The sequence below is a fragment of the Varanus komodoensis genome, unplaced genomic scaffold (assembly GCF_004798865.1).
Source record: "Varanus komodoensis strain SLA01 unplaced genomic scaffold, ASM479886v1 scaffold19, whole genome shotgun sequence".
Lineage (NCBI taxonomy): Eukaryota > Metazoa > Chordata > Lepidosauria > Squamata > Varanidae > Varanus > Varanus komodoensis.
In genome coordinates, this window is record NW_025335550.1 from 10,964,935 (window position 1) to 10,977,988 (window position 13,054).

The following is a 13,054-nucleotide window of genomic DNA, read 5'->3' on the forward strand; positions in this document are numbered from 1 at the left end:
ATTTGATACAAGACCTACTCCCAAGCAATGTGCTGACAGTAACTACCTTAGTCTGTTGGGTGCCTTTGCGTTCCGTAAAAGCTGGGAGAAAGAACGGAATAATGAGGGAAGGGGGCGCAGTCGGCGCCGATCTGTTGCGTCTTGCTCAATTCTGGAATCAGAAGTAGAGGCACAGGTAGGGTTTGCTCAAGGGCATAGAAAGCAGGATCCCACGGAAAACAGCAGTAGCAAAACTGTTCTGCACAAGATTATTTTGGCAAGCAATGAGGGAGAAGGTCTTGCCCCTTTTGGGGAAGCAGACTTTTGCTCTTTAACAACATTTTCCTGCGTGGAAACAGTTAATGTCAAGAATGGATGTATACATGGGGACTCCCTGGAGAGTAATTTTGAGCAATAAACATCACTGAAGAGTCTGTAAATGGTGCCTTTGGAGAAAAAACTGAGGGGTGGAGAGAAGGAGCATTTATGACCTGTTAATGCTTTTTTCCTGGTCTGACAGTTAATGCTAATTGAGAGCTATTAGTTGCAGGTGGGGCCTCTTTTTCGACAGAATGAACTGGAATGGGGCAAAGGGACGCCTGGTTCGGCTCGCACCATTGCTCCTAATGGTTGCTTTTACTCCGCTCGGCAGTGTCGCCATCTCAAGCGAAGTGTCATTCTAGGGAGAGAGGGGAAAAGCCGGGGGTCATGGGCTTTGCCGTACATGTTGCAGGTCGGGGCCACCGTGCCACACATGGGGTGACGCCAGCCGCCCGTGAGGCTCGCAGAGATGCACGGACCGTGGTGTTGAATTTTGAGAGGGCTAATCGTGGTTTGTGGATTGGGGTTATCGCCAGTCCTTCCTTCTAGCCTTGCAGTTACTCTTGCAAGGTGCGATCTGATGTGAGTCGAGACAGAAAAATGCTGACTGGGAAGACCATTCGCTGTAGGAGATTCTCCTGTTTAAACGTGTGTAGGGTTGAACACTTGCTGCACTTTCTAACTCTATGCGCCTTTCCTGCAAGGTACTGTGCTGTTAAAATGTGGTACAAGTGGAACAGAGGGATCCTGTCTGGGGCATTCCATTCCATCCCCCCCCCCCCCGCCCACACACACACGCTCCCTCCGGTTTGCTCCCCCCGCCACCCCCAGCAGCCAGCTTTCGATGGAGAACATGCACATTCTGAAAACAGATCGTTCTTCTAACCTCGGAGCAACTGTGAGCTCACAGGTACCTCCCTCCTGTACGGGAGGAGTACTGTTTTGGCTGCAGAGCGGTGGTCACTCAGAGAAAGGAAATATTTATGAACACGCACACGTGTGGTCTGCAGAAAGACCCCTCCCACGACACTCCATTTTGTTCCACCCGCCATCCTCTGCTCCTGCCCCACCCAGCAGTCCTTCTGCAGGACACCTGCACCAAGCCTGCTCGGTCCTCGTGGGGTCGTTTTTGCGGGGAGCCCTCCCCCCCCGGGGTTTTGGCCTCTATTTATTCTGCAAGCCAGCGCCTCCTGCAAGAGACCCTCCTGGAAGGCCACTGCTCCCAGACTGTGTCAACAGTGCGGAGCAGGATCTGCCTCAGTTTGGTTCTTCAGGCAAAGCGTCCCTGTGGGTGTCCGCCTGCCTCCTGCTCACCTGTGTCTTCTTTGGTTTATTGACCACCCATTGCCTGTGCGGTGTCTGCGTGACAGGGTGCCCGAGAAGCCCTCCAGCACTGCAAAGGGAAGCCCAGCCGCGGGGCAAGCTGTTTGCTTCGGGCTCTTCAGAGAAGCATGCTTCTTATTTTCTCAGGGTCAGTAGAGCACAGAAGGAACACAGAACTGGACTGGTGGTCCAGAGATCCCGTGAAAGGCCAGACAAAGGCCGTATTCTTGCTCCCGAACCTCTTGCCAAACTTCTCACGTAGCTCTCCTGGCTCTTTGCTGTGTGAGAACAAAGGCTTCCTTGCATTTGCAGCCTCGGTAGAACTATGCCCGGTTGTCAGTATTTATCTGTTACCTTTTCCTGTGTACTTTGAATGTTTTTGGAAGCTTCTGACCAAGAAAGCATTTTCATTTATTTTATTTTTAATAGGCAAAGCTCAGCAGCTCCCAGCCTCAGGTACAGGGAGTTCACACTCGGCTCTCTGTCGCACGCAGTGTTCCCGTCCCCCCCGGCATCCTGCATGCGCAGGCTGCACCATTCTTCCCACCGAGGCAGCTAATCTCTAGAGAACATCATGGACAGGCATGACGGGCATCTCCCAGGGCCCCCCCCCCCCCTTGCAGGGCCAGCTGGCACAAGCCCTTTGGAAAAGCGCCTCTCCTCCTCCTTTGCAGCTTCCTCACTTCTCTCTTGCGGTGGTCCAGATGCTGGCAGCACTGCGAGGGAGCAGCGGATGCCCTGGGCTCCTCGCCCAGTGGCCACTGGCTGGCAAGCAGGCCAGCAGTAGCCGTGGGGAGGGGGAGGGGGAGGGGGAGGGACGGCCATTCAAGGCCGTGGTGGTGGAAGGCAGACTCCCCCAGGGAGGAGGCCCACTGAGCGTGTTCTGGCGGAGGGCTCTCACAAGCTCAGGGCTGGCATGGGGAGGCGTCCGTGAGCCCGCTCACTCCACCTCGGGGCCTTCTTGGGACCCGCTCAGCCCGCCCTGCACCAGCTTGAGGAAGGCTGGGATGCAGACCTTGAATTGCCCTTTGTGCTCTGGACATGCTGAAAAGCATACGAGGGACGACAAAACAGGCACATGCATTTCAGCGGAGGTCCTTTGCCTTCCCATGCAGAAAGGCCAGAATGCTGCTCACCGCTGTGAACTTCATAGCAGCTTTGGCCACCAGGTCACTTTAGTTCTGATTTTAGAACAATCGCCTGGAGAACTTTGCAGCAGCTTCCCCCAGCGCGTCCCCACAGTTGCAAAAATACGTGATGTGCTGTGTGAGGCAAGAATTGTTCTCCGCAGATAGCCAGCCAGCATCTTTCAAAGGAAGCTTTTAAAGGGCTTAGGATTCAGCACAGCTGTGACAATATTGCGATGCTTGTAAAAACACACCTCCAAAATGAAATGGAGGGATGAGGGACGAAATGGAGGGGAAAGGCTGGGTTCCTTTGCGGAGCGCAGTGGTTTCTCGCGTTGCCTGCCAAAGATGGTTGTTCAGGGCGCTGGGGCTGTCCTGCACGTTCTCTGCCACCTGATAACGAAAAGGGAAGCGAAGCCCAACTGGAGGGGAATCAAATGCACCGAGCTGCGGCCAAGCCTAGTTTGCCTCGGCCAGTGTAAGAATAATACACTGCTATGCTATATTGGCTTCCTTTCCAAGTTCTTCTAAAATAAAAGGATGAGTCGTGGGGAGAGGAAGTGTGTTTTCTACCAGCGTTCTTATCTGGTTCAGTAAGAATTCTTCAGGCAGGACAGCGGCTTTAAATAGCAGCTATAAAGTAAATTAGATTATAATGTGCACACTCTGAACTTGCGCCATATTCCGCTCGCAGATGTGCGCTGCAGTCGGATGTTTTCGCGAAGAGGCTCCCTCTTCTGTACCATCTCTGCTTGCCCAGCGGATGCAAAGGAATCTTGTATCTGCAGTGTGAGCAACGGCTTCAGTTGGTTAGACACAAATCTTTCTCCTGGGAACTTTGTGCAACCTATGTTTTGAGGAAGCATGAAAGTAATCCGTGGGCTCCATAGTGAATGTCTCAGCCATGAAAGAATGGCCCGACTTTAAAATAATACACATGTCAGGTTGAAGTAACACACAGATGCCAGTATTTGCCAAGCAGTCAAGATCACAGAGCCCTCCCGTCTTTGTTCCTTCAATGATTCAGTTAGAAAAAAATGAATTTTAGTTTAACATTTAAACTAACAAGGGCCCAAAGGGTAGCTTACAAAATAATTTTAAGGCAACAGTTTGATTCCTTTCTCCCAAGGATCAGCCTAGGAATGGAAGTTCTCGGTGCTGAGTGTTGCACCGGGGGGGTCCTTCTTCTTCACCACAGAATTTTGTACATTGATGTTATTTTTGTGTTTTAAAAAATCACAAATGGCAATCAAATGCCCTGTTTTCTTATTTAATAATCAGCCAAACCTTTGGAATTTAAATAAAAGTTGAGCTAATAGAATCAGCATTCACCCACAGAGGTGCAGTCAGTGAAAAAAATGTGGAGTTATTTTCTGAAAACACTAGTACTTAGATGTAATGCCTGTTTGCCCAGGTGTCTTCAAATGATCACTTATTTCAGAGTTTGGATGAGGATTTTAGACTTTGGAAACAAAACATTTTACGTGAGAGGTTTTCTTTTTCCAAAATTCATTGACATGTTGTGATAGAAACGAGGAGAAAGGAAATACTATTTTAGAAACATTTTATGCTGACATATATAAAACCAAATTCCATACGTTTATGAATTGTTATAGATTATGATTCTGGCTTCTTTAAAGGTAAGAAGGGAAAAAATCGGAACATTTCATCAAATCGCTGGCTTATTTTTCCTATAACGATCAGCACTTTCAGCACTAAACTTTCTTCAGACTAGGGGAATGACTGAAGAGGAACAAGTTTTCCAGTGTGTCAATTCCTCAAGGCCTTTTCACACGACTCCACGGTTGTCCACACGAGCTGTCCTGATGTTCCGAGGACATGCCCTGGTGTGGCCAGACGTGGCCACCAATGATTCCCGTGGAAGCATTTCACGAAGCGGCCGCTAAGATCTTGTGCGAAAATGCAGGTTGCCATGTTGTGTTTGGCCCTGAAAACGAGAGGCTGGCTTGGAATGCTTGCCTGCCTGGAAAAAGTATCACATGGGGTGATCTCTTAATGAGAAGAGGGGTTAATTTAAACCTGCTATAAATGGCCTAATCCATATGAGAAGCCAGTGGAATTCGTCTCTCGCTGCTGGGAAACATGGTGTGCTTATTAAAAAGAGCTGGAGTCGGGGAAAATTGGTTCCATATTGTTTCTCTGTATTGCCACTTTCCTGCTTGTGACGAAAGCTTATGCCATAGTAAATGTGTTGGTCTTTAAGGTGCCGCAAGACCCCGCTAGAGACTAACACAGCTGCCCCCTGGAATTTGCCCGGGTTGCCCCAATCAAAACTAGAAGGCACAGTTTTGAGTCCGTCGTGACAAGGATCCCCCCCGCAGAGCTGATGGCAATAAAAATGACTATTTTAACAACCCACATTGATGAGTCTTGGACCCAGAGCGGGCCACGCAGCTGGGAACAATGTATTTCTCATCCAAAGTTAATAGTCTGCCACACAAGAGCACCATGTCCCATCCCCGCCTTCTGGGAACTCACGATCCATAGCACAGTGGGCAAACGCGCACGCATCTGTCTGCGATGCTGCAGGAGTTTCCACGCCTCCGCACCTCCACCTGCTCACGGGATTCTGTCTCTGTCGCTTTGCCCACAGGTGCTGCAAGGTGCCCAGCTGATCGCCGTCGCCTCCTCGGACCCGGCAGCGGGCGGCGTCGACGGGTCGCCCCTCCAAGGCAGCGACATCCAAGTCCAGTACGTCCAGCTGGCCCCCGTGACCGACCACGCCGCCACGAATCCAGTGCGTATCCGTCCTGCGTCCAAGGGCAGGGATGCTGCAGGGGAGCTGTCGGGGCAGCTGCCCCCCCCACGGCCCCTCCTGCCCGTTTTCTCTCCACTCCCACACGTGGAATGATTTCACGCAGGGACTGAGCCCCACATTTTGCTCTGGCAGGAGCTGTGAAGAGCAGCCCACACCCCCAGTGGCGCTTGCGCTCGCTCGCTCGCTCGCTCACGCCAGGCACTTGCCCCGCTTTCCCCGGCCACGAGGGGCTGCCCACGGTCTGCCTTTGCTTCCCAAGGTGTCGCTGGAGGCTGCCCTTAACGTTCTTGAGCTTCTTGCCATCGAAAGGACAAGCCACGTGAGCTTTGCCTTTTCAACGCAAGATGATCGTCTCAGGAAACTGGGTTCTGTGCTCAGAGAGGCTCCATGGGGACTCCTATGCGGCCTAGTGGTTAGAGCACTGGGGAGACCCACGAGTCAGTCCTCATGCAGCCGTGAAGTTTGCTGGGTGACTTCAGGCCAGTCACGGACTGTCAGCCTAACCCCCACAGGGCAGTGGTGAGGATAAAAGAGGGAGGGGAAAGACTGTGTATTCAGGAAAGGCAGGATACGAACATCATAAATACAAAATACAGAGATTTCTCCTCTCCCTCTGTCCCCTCCACCCAGTCACTCATTCTGGGAAGTGCAGGGAACAGACATGCCTAAACATTCCCGCCGGCCATGGCTGGAGGGGGTCACTGGCTCTCATCGGGTACCAAGGCCCTGCTCGTTACATGTGTTTTTGCTGCTTCTGCTATAACACTGCTGTCAGGGGCAGCCTCCCCACCCTGGATGCCCTCCACAGCTTTGGGTCTTCAGCGCTGAGAGTTCCTGGCTGGAGCAGATGAGCACTGATGCCTGGAGCACCTGGAGGGCCCCAGGTTGGAGAAGGCTCTCCTAAGTCCGGACGGTGTTTCTTTTAGCAAGGTTCTGTGCAGCTCCAGAGCCACCGAAGGCGGTGCCCGTTGGTGCAGGGCGGCGTCCGGTGGCCGGGCGTGGTGGCCCTCCTCCCAGGGCAGCCTGCCTGTTGGCCCTGGCCGCCCAGGTGGGTTGGGAGGAGCTCTCAGGTGCCGGGGCAGCCCTGACCCCTCTGCAGGCAGGCAGGCAGGCAGGCAGGCAGGCAGGCAGGCAGGCAGGCAGGCAGGGCAGCTGGCCCTGCTCCGGAGGAATCCGTGTCCATGGCCTTGGCTTGGGCTCTGGGACGTGTCCTTGGAAGCGACGTGCCAGCCAGCTGAGGAGGCCCCTGCTTGCCGCTTCTGTCCCCAGGAGCAGGAGGCCGTCCTGGCAGGCCCGGGAGCTGACCGTCCCCCAAGGGCGAGCAGTGCCAGGGGACAGAGCCAGGGGTGAGTCACTCCCCAGCTTGGCAGCGCCTGGGCCCAAGAACTTTCCTGCTTCCCTGGCCAAGCCAGTGGGGTGCGTGGAGCAGCCTTGGCCTCAGAAGTAGCAGGATACGGCCCCGGCCCGGCCCCGAGGTAGCTCTGGCCCTAAAGGACAGGGTCTGAATGACATTCTGCAGCCGCACTGCCACTGTGGCGGCTGCGGGAGAGGCGGGGCAGCGACTCTTCCTTCCCCGGCTTTCTTCCATCCTGCCCGGCAGGGATGCTGCCGACAAGGCAGCATTCCTGCTTGCAGCGCTCCCCTTCCTAGGTTCCAGAGGGCCGGCTTTTCCACCCACAGCCCCTCTGAGTCACTTTTTCCAACCTGGCTGCAACCGTTCCTCGGCGCCGCGTGTTCCATTATTTAAGTCCGAACAGGCCCCCTCTGCTCGCCGCTCGCCTTAAGCTCTGCGAGCGTGGGGAGTCTCCCTGTGTAAAGCGGTGATTCCGGGGCTTCCTTTGGGATTAGCAACTCCATGCAGAATTCACCCGGAAAGGCGTCCGAAGCGACGGACACCCGGTTTTCGTACATTGTAGAATCGGGTCCCCCCCTTCGAGCAACCTCCTCTCCCCTCGAGGCAAGCAGGGTGGAGGGGGTGCCCCCCCGCACTGAGTCGAGAGCAAGTTGGCCGTTTTGCACCTGGCAATCGGTCTTCCATCCATCTCCCACACGGCTGGCAGCAGGGGCGGCGGAATTGCTCTCTTTCAGACACTTTGCGCCGTGTTAGCTTTTCATATTGTGGTTAACCACAGAGATTTATACCATGCTGCAGATACATTGAAGGGGAAGTCAAAGGCGGCGGCGGCGGCGGCGGAGGCCGTGGCTGGGTGGGAAGGCAGGTGCGGCTGGCCAGGGCCTGTTGGCTGAGCCCGCTGGCAGAGGCAAGGCAAATCGGACCTGGGGACAGAAGGAAGGGAGCGTGTCGAAGGGGCGGCGCAGGGCTGGAGCCGTCGTGGGGAACGTGTGCGGGTTTGTGCCTTCCCTTCCGAAGGCTTAGCATTTTTCCTGCTCACTCTTCCAGCCACCGCCTGCAATGTGCCTTTGCTGGAGCCGTGTCAGCTGCAGCTGCCCCACACAGAGCTCCTTGCCCCCCAGAGTCTCTTGCCCACGCAGAGGGACGTGTGTTTTCCCCTGACCGAGGCTCGCTGGCTGGCAGCTCTCCTCTCACTCTCTGATGCTGGCCAGATCCCATAATGTTCCAAAGCTTGGGTTTCTCCAGGTGCTCTTTCATGCATGCTGGATCCTGCACAAGGCCCCGACCGCACTAGCCAGCAGCCAGCCAGCCAGCCAGCCAGCCAGCCAGCCAGGGCTTCACTGTTGCTCAGGTGGCTAGTGGGAAACATTCCTGCGGCCTGGTACAAAACAGGACTGCGCTGGGTGTGAACAGATGCCAGCTCGCAGCCCGGCCCGGACGAACGGCCCTTGTTTATCTTCGTGCGCTGATTGCATTCTTTCCTTGGAGACGTTCTAATGGTTCCTGACATGTTAAATTACAGTAATAACATCGGAATACCACACAGGATTTGTTTTTCCTTCCCACTGCCGAAATCGGTGCGAGGGGAAATGGCTTCCGCTGAAAAGCCAGCCCTCCGAAAGCCTTCCACATCTGGCCGCCTGCCGGATAATTAACCCAGGCCTGTGCCAGAGCCATTCTGCTCAGCACGTTCGTCCTTCCAGCTGTTGGGGCTGCCACTTCAGCAGCAGACAACCTGAGCTTGTGAACGCTCTTGCTGGTAGCTCGCGCACCGAGGGTGGGGGGCAGCGAACAGCCCCAGTGACCTGTGCAGTGGGGGGCGGGGGAGTGGGAGGGGGTCTGGAGCTGCATGTTATTCCTGGCAGGAGAACAAACGGAAATAGGAGGTGGTAAATCATTTCAAAGTGTCTGACCTTAATTTGAGAACAAAGTATTGCCATTTTGAACTGCACCGTCTCTCCTTATAAATAAGCCGTCATTCAGCACGCAAGAAAACGTGAGGGAGGAAAGCTGCTAGCTGGGCTGCCTTTCTTTATTCCCTGCCACCACTTCCTCTGGAGCTGGGCGTTCTGGTTTCCTTCCCAGGGACCGAAAAGAAACAGGCTGACCGGGATATTTATTTTTGAAAACGGAATCACGACGGTGCCTTGGCTAGAACCAGGCTGTTCCCAGCTTAAACCTGGGCCACGGACGGCCTCCCCAAAGCCTGAACCGCCACAGTGTAGGGTGGGTTTCGCGGGAGAAGGAGTTGCAGGGGGAAGCGATGCCGACCGTCTCCTGATGCCCCTTCCCGTCGAGCGCCCCGGACAGCATCTTCCCAGCTCGCCCTTGCGGAGCACGGCAGAGCTGGTGCCGCTTAAGTGTCGGCCGTGTCTTTGTGGACATGCAGTCCCAGATTAACCTCCCAGGAACGCCGCAGCAGAAGCCCTCAGATTCTGGCCAGAGTGGGGGGACCCACATGCCTTCTGGACGGACTGGGGCCTGCGTCTTGACACAACCTGGCAGGCAGACTGGGCCACCTGCCAAGCTGTCGCCAAGCTGCTGTTCTCTTGCTGCCAAGAGAAGCACACCTTGGTTGCCCTCGCTCCTTACGCTTCGGTGGGGAGAGGATGGGGGGGCTCAGCTGCAGGCTGGGGCGAAGGGCTGTGCGTGAGGAAGGCAGTGCCCAGCGGGCGGTAAGCCGTGCTCTTTTCTCCCGTGCAGAGCGCAGACTCTCTCCAGTCCACCATCCAGCCAGAAATGCAGATCGATCACAGCACCATTCAGATTCAGTGAGACGGACTCCGCCGCAGGGGTGGCGGCACGGATGGCGGGAGCGGGCGGCCGGAGGGTCCGGCCGGAGAGCCCGCTCGTAGCTTTGGGCCGAGAGGACGTTGTGCCAGCACCACCTGTGCATGTGTGTGTCCTTGCTCCGTGGATCAGGCCCTTTGGGCCGGAGAACAGACGGAGGCGCTCCTGCAATTCCGCACAGAGCTCCCGTGCAATATTCTGCGCTCCCGGAAGAGAGAAGAAAATAACCCGACAACACCTAACGTTGCAGGAGGCAAAAGCGACTAATCTTAATTAATCGAAAGATTCCAAATGTTCCGTCATCTCATCTCCTTTGTGACTCGTCCTTGTAAATGCCTGTAGATAACTTACCAGACTCATGGCTCTTTTGCAGTACATACCACACGGAAGGAATCAAGAGTACAAATATATTTTGCTTCGGAAAGAAGATTTTTTTTAATTTGCTATGTTTATAACGAAAAAGTAAAAGATGTATTTAAGAAAGAAAATGGGGGTGCAGACAAAGGAAAGGGGCCCATTATCATAAACATTAGCTTTTTTGGCTGCTGGATTTTCTGTTTTCAGTTTAATCATACAGTTTTTACAAAAAAAAAAAAAAAAGGAAAAATTAAAAAGAAAACAGCAAGAAAGAAGACAGAAACACTCTCTCTCTCTCTCTCTCTCTCTCTCTCTCCCCTTGCCTTTTTGTTGGTATTGTTGCTTAACTACTTTTCTAAAGGGGGAAAACTACTATCCAACAATGTAATTATGCATTTCTAAAGAAATAAATGTGTATTTATGAAGAGGGTCCATCTGTTGCCTGTCCTTAGAACAGCCGTCCTCAAGCTGGGGCCCTCCAGCTGTGCTGCGCTACAATTATTCCCTCTGCAATGGCTGTGGATAATGGGAGATGCAGTCCAGTACATCCAGAGGGTGCCCGGGCCGGGGAACTTTGGAACACCCCTGCCTCAGGGGGTCCGTGGCATGGCTGGCTGGGACACGCTGGACTTGCTTCACACGCCCAGGCCCAACTCAGCCCTTCAGTCCCTCTTCGGTTTGCCGGCTCCTAAGTCCCGGTGCAGCGAGAGACGGCAATCCCATCAGCCACACCCAGCCTCCTGTTTGTAGACCACGCTTCTACAGGTGGGTCTTCACGTTTCTGTTAGAAATGAAAGTACAATGAAATGGGGGGCTTGAAACTTGGGTTCTGCGATGGGGTCATTAACAAAGGCGTAATGGGCCATTTCCGGCTGCGTGCAAGATCGCCAGGTCTTTGACTTGCACCCCGTCGGCCAAAATTATCCCGGGTTGTTAGGCATCCTGATTCAATGCCCACTCGTGAGATGAGCAGGGGAGAAATACGGCGTGACAAATTCCACTCTGAAAACAAGAACCAACCCTGACTTTACAGATATCAAATCTTTCCGGGGAGGGGGTGGAATGCTGCCATACCAAGGCCAAAAAGCAGAGGCCCACCAGCTCCGTCCGCAAACTCTTCTTTTGCAACATGAAGAATAATCGCAAGTGTGGAGCCGCCTTCCGTCCAAATGGATCCCAAAGCAGTGAGTTAAGTGAAATTTATTTTGTTTGAATGCAAGCAAGCGTGTGAATGTGCTGTCTGGGCAAGCAAAGATTATCCCTGGAAAGAGGAGCTCTGAACTCTTGGGGGCAGGTGCGTTGTGCTGGAATGAGGAAGGGGGATTCAGCTGCTCCAAGCCAAACTCCTTGAGTAGCCAGACGGTTTGGTAGCACATCCTAACAGTGGTGCTCAACATAGAGGGAAAGGTGGTCCAGGGACCCCAGCAGAGGAAACGTGTGAGAGGGGGCGCAATTAGCCATTTTCAGCGTGCAAGAAATCCAGGGTTAACACTCTTATTCTTATAAAATAGCATCTTGGGAATTTTCAGTAATGTTGTCTTCCTCTGTATGATAAATTTGGCTGGGACAGAACTTTTGAAAAGAACTCTTTGCTCTCAGCTGCAGATATGCATGAGAAATTGCAATGGGGGGAAATTTATTTGACAGAGGCTGAGATGTGTTCTGGGGCCTGACAGTTCTGTTGCGGTATATTTTCTTCCCCATATTATTTTTGAGACTGTATGAAGGACGGATTTAATAGAAGCCAGCCTGGCTGAGCAAACTTGACAGATTGAGAGAAGCCCTAATCTAGGGGAAAGAAGATGAAGAGGTTTGGCCTGCCAAATTTTCCAGAGGTCCTGACTGGGCTCGAACTTCCTCATTTATCTCTGGGATTCCTCTGTAAAATGGCAGGCTTTAGCAATTCCATGTCACATGCCAGGGAAAAGCCAGATCTTGCAACCAGATTCCAATGTGTAAATTAAACCTTTGCATATCTTTCCCGAGGTGGAGAAGCTACTTGGAAGGAAAAGTTTCTGCTTCAAGCAGACAGGCAAACTAATGATCTATACCCGCCATGCGGTTGCACGACTTCAGGGCAAGATGGAACCGAGGGTGTCTGGAACGTCAGGATCCAGTGGAGTGATGCCCTACAAGGAGGTCTCTGTCGGAAGCAAAGGTGAACCCTCCTCTTCTCCTTCCCTGCCATGATAGAAGCTACACAGAGGAAGTGGCAGTGTTTCATTTTAATGTTTTGCACTTGCATTCTTCCCTTTCTGCAAGAAGCTGAAGGTGGAGAACATGCCTCTCTGTCCCCCACTTTGTATCCTCACAACATCCCTGCGAGGTAGCCACGAGAGTGTGCGCATCTGGAGCAAAGCAGGCAGCGAGCGTCACAGTTGACTGAAAACGTGGCTCTGGGCCTCCTCGGTCCTCACCCCATAGGGTAGCTCAAGGATGGACAACCTCAGGCAGCCCACCCCAGACCCGCCTCCAAAAACGTCTCCAAAAATTGGGGTGGGATAAGCGAAATTTGCCCATTTCCAACCTCTGTGTCCTTCTGCTGACCATTCCCCGTGCCAAACTATGACGTTTTCTGTCCCATTTTTTAAATAAGCAATCAGAAGTGTTGCTTTTCTACAAGGAAAGCAGCCCACGAGCCCTTCCCCAGCCTGAGCCCTTTGGATGCATGTGACTGCACAGCCCATGGCTGTTGGCCGTGCCAGTTGGGGGTGACGAGCACTGTAGCCCAGTGTATAGGGAGGGTGCCAGCTGGGGGAGGCTGTTTAACCGTTCCTCCACACTGATTCTCAGCTCAGCAAAATCTCTTGCAGGAGGCTCTGCAGAGATTCCTCCACCTGGGGCCACAAATGCAGAAGAACGGGGCAGAATCGCTCCCGGGACTCTCCCCGGTGGCCGAAGGCCCTTCCCGAACCGCACGCAGAGCTGCCGCCTTCTCCCCCCGGAGCCGCGCCGTCTTCCCCTCGGCTCGGCCTGTGCGGACGGACGCGCAGAGGGTGTTCTTGGCTGCTTCCAGCAGGAATA

The 13,054-nt window shown here is 53.7% G+C and overlaps 1 protein-coding gene across 3 annotated transcripts in view; it reads left to right on the forward strand.

Annotated features, from left to right (window-relative positions):
* Window positions 1–10,455, forward strand: part of LOC123022331 (BTG3 associated nuclear protein) — a 122,261-nt gene extending 111,806 nt beyond the window's left edge. For all 3 annotated transcript variants that reach the window (XM_044427986.1, XM_044427987.1, XM_044427988.1), the window contains 2 exons: window positions 5,365–5,508; window positions 9,587–10,455. In XM_044427986.1, the coding sequence (XP_044283921.1) occupies window positions 5,365–5,508; window positions 9,587–9,658 (216 nt within the window). In that variant the 3' untranslated portion in view covers window positions 9,659–10,455. The remainder of the gene's footprint in view (window positions 1–5,364; window positions 5,509–9,586) is intronic.
* The last annotated feature ends 2,599 nt before the right edge of the window (window positions 10,456–13,054 follow it).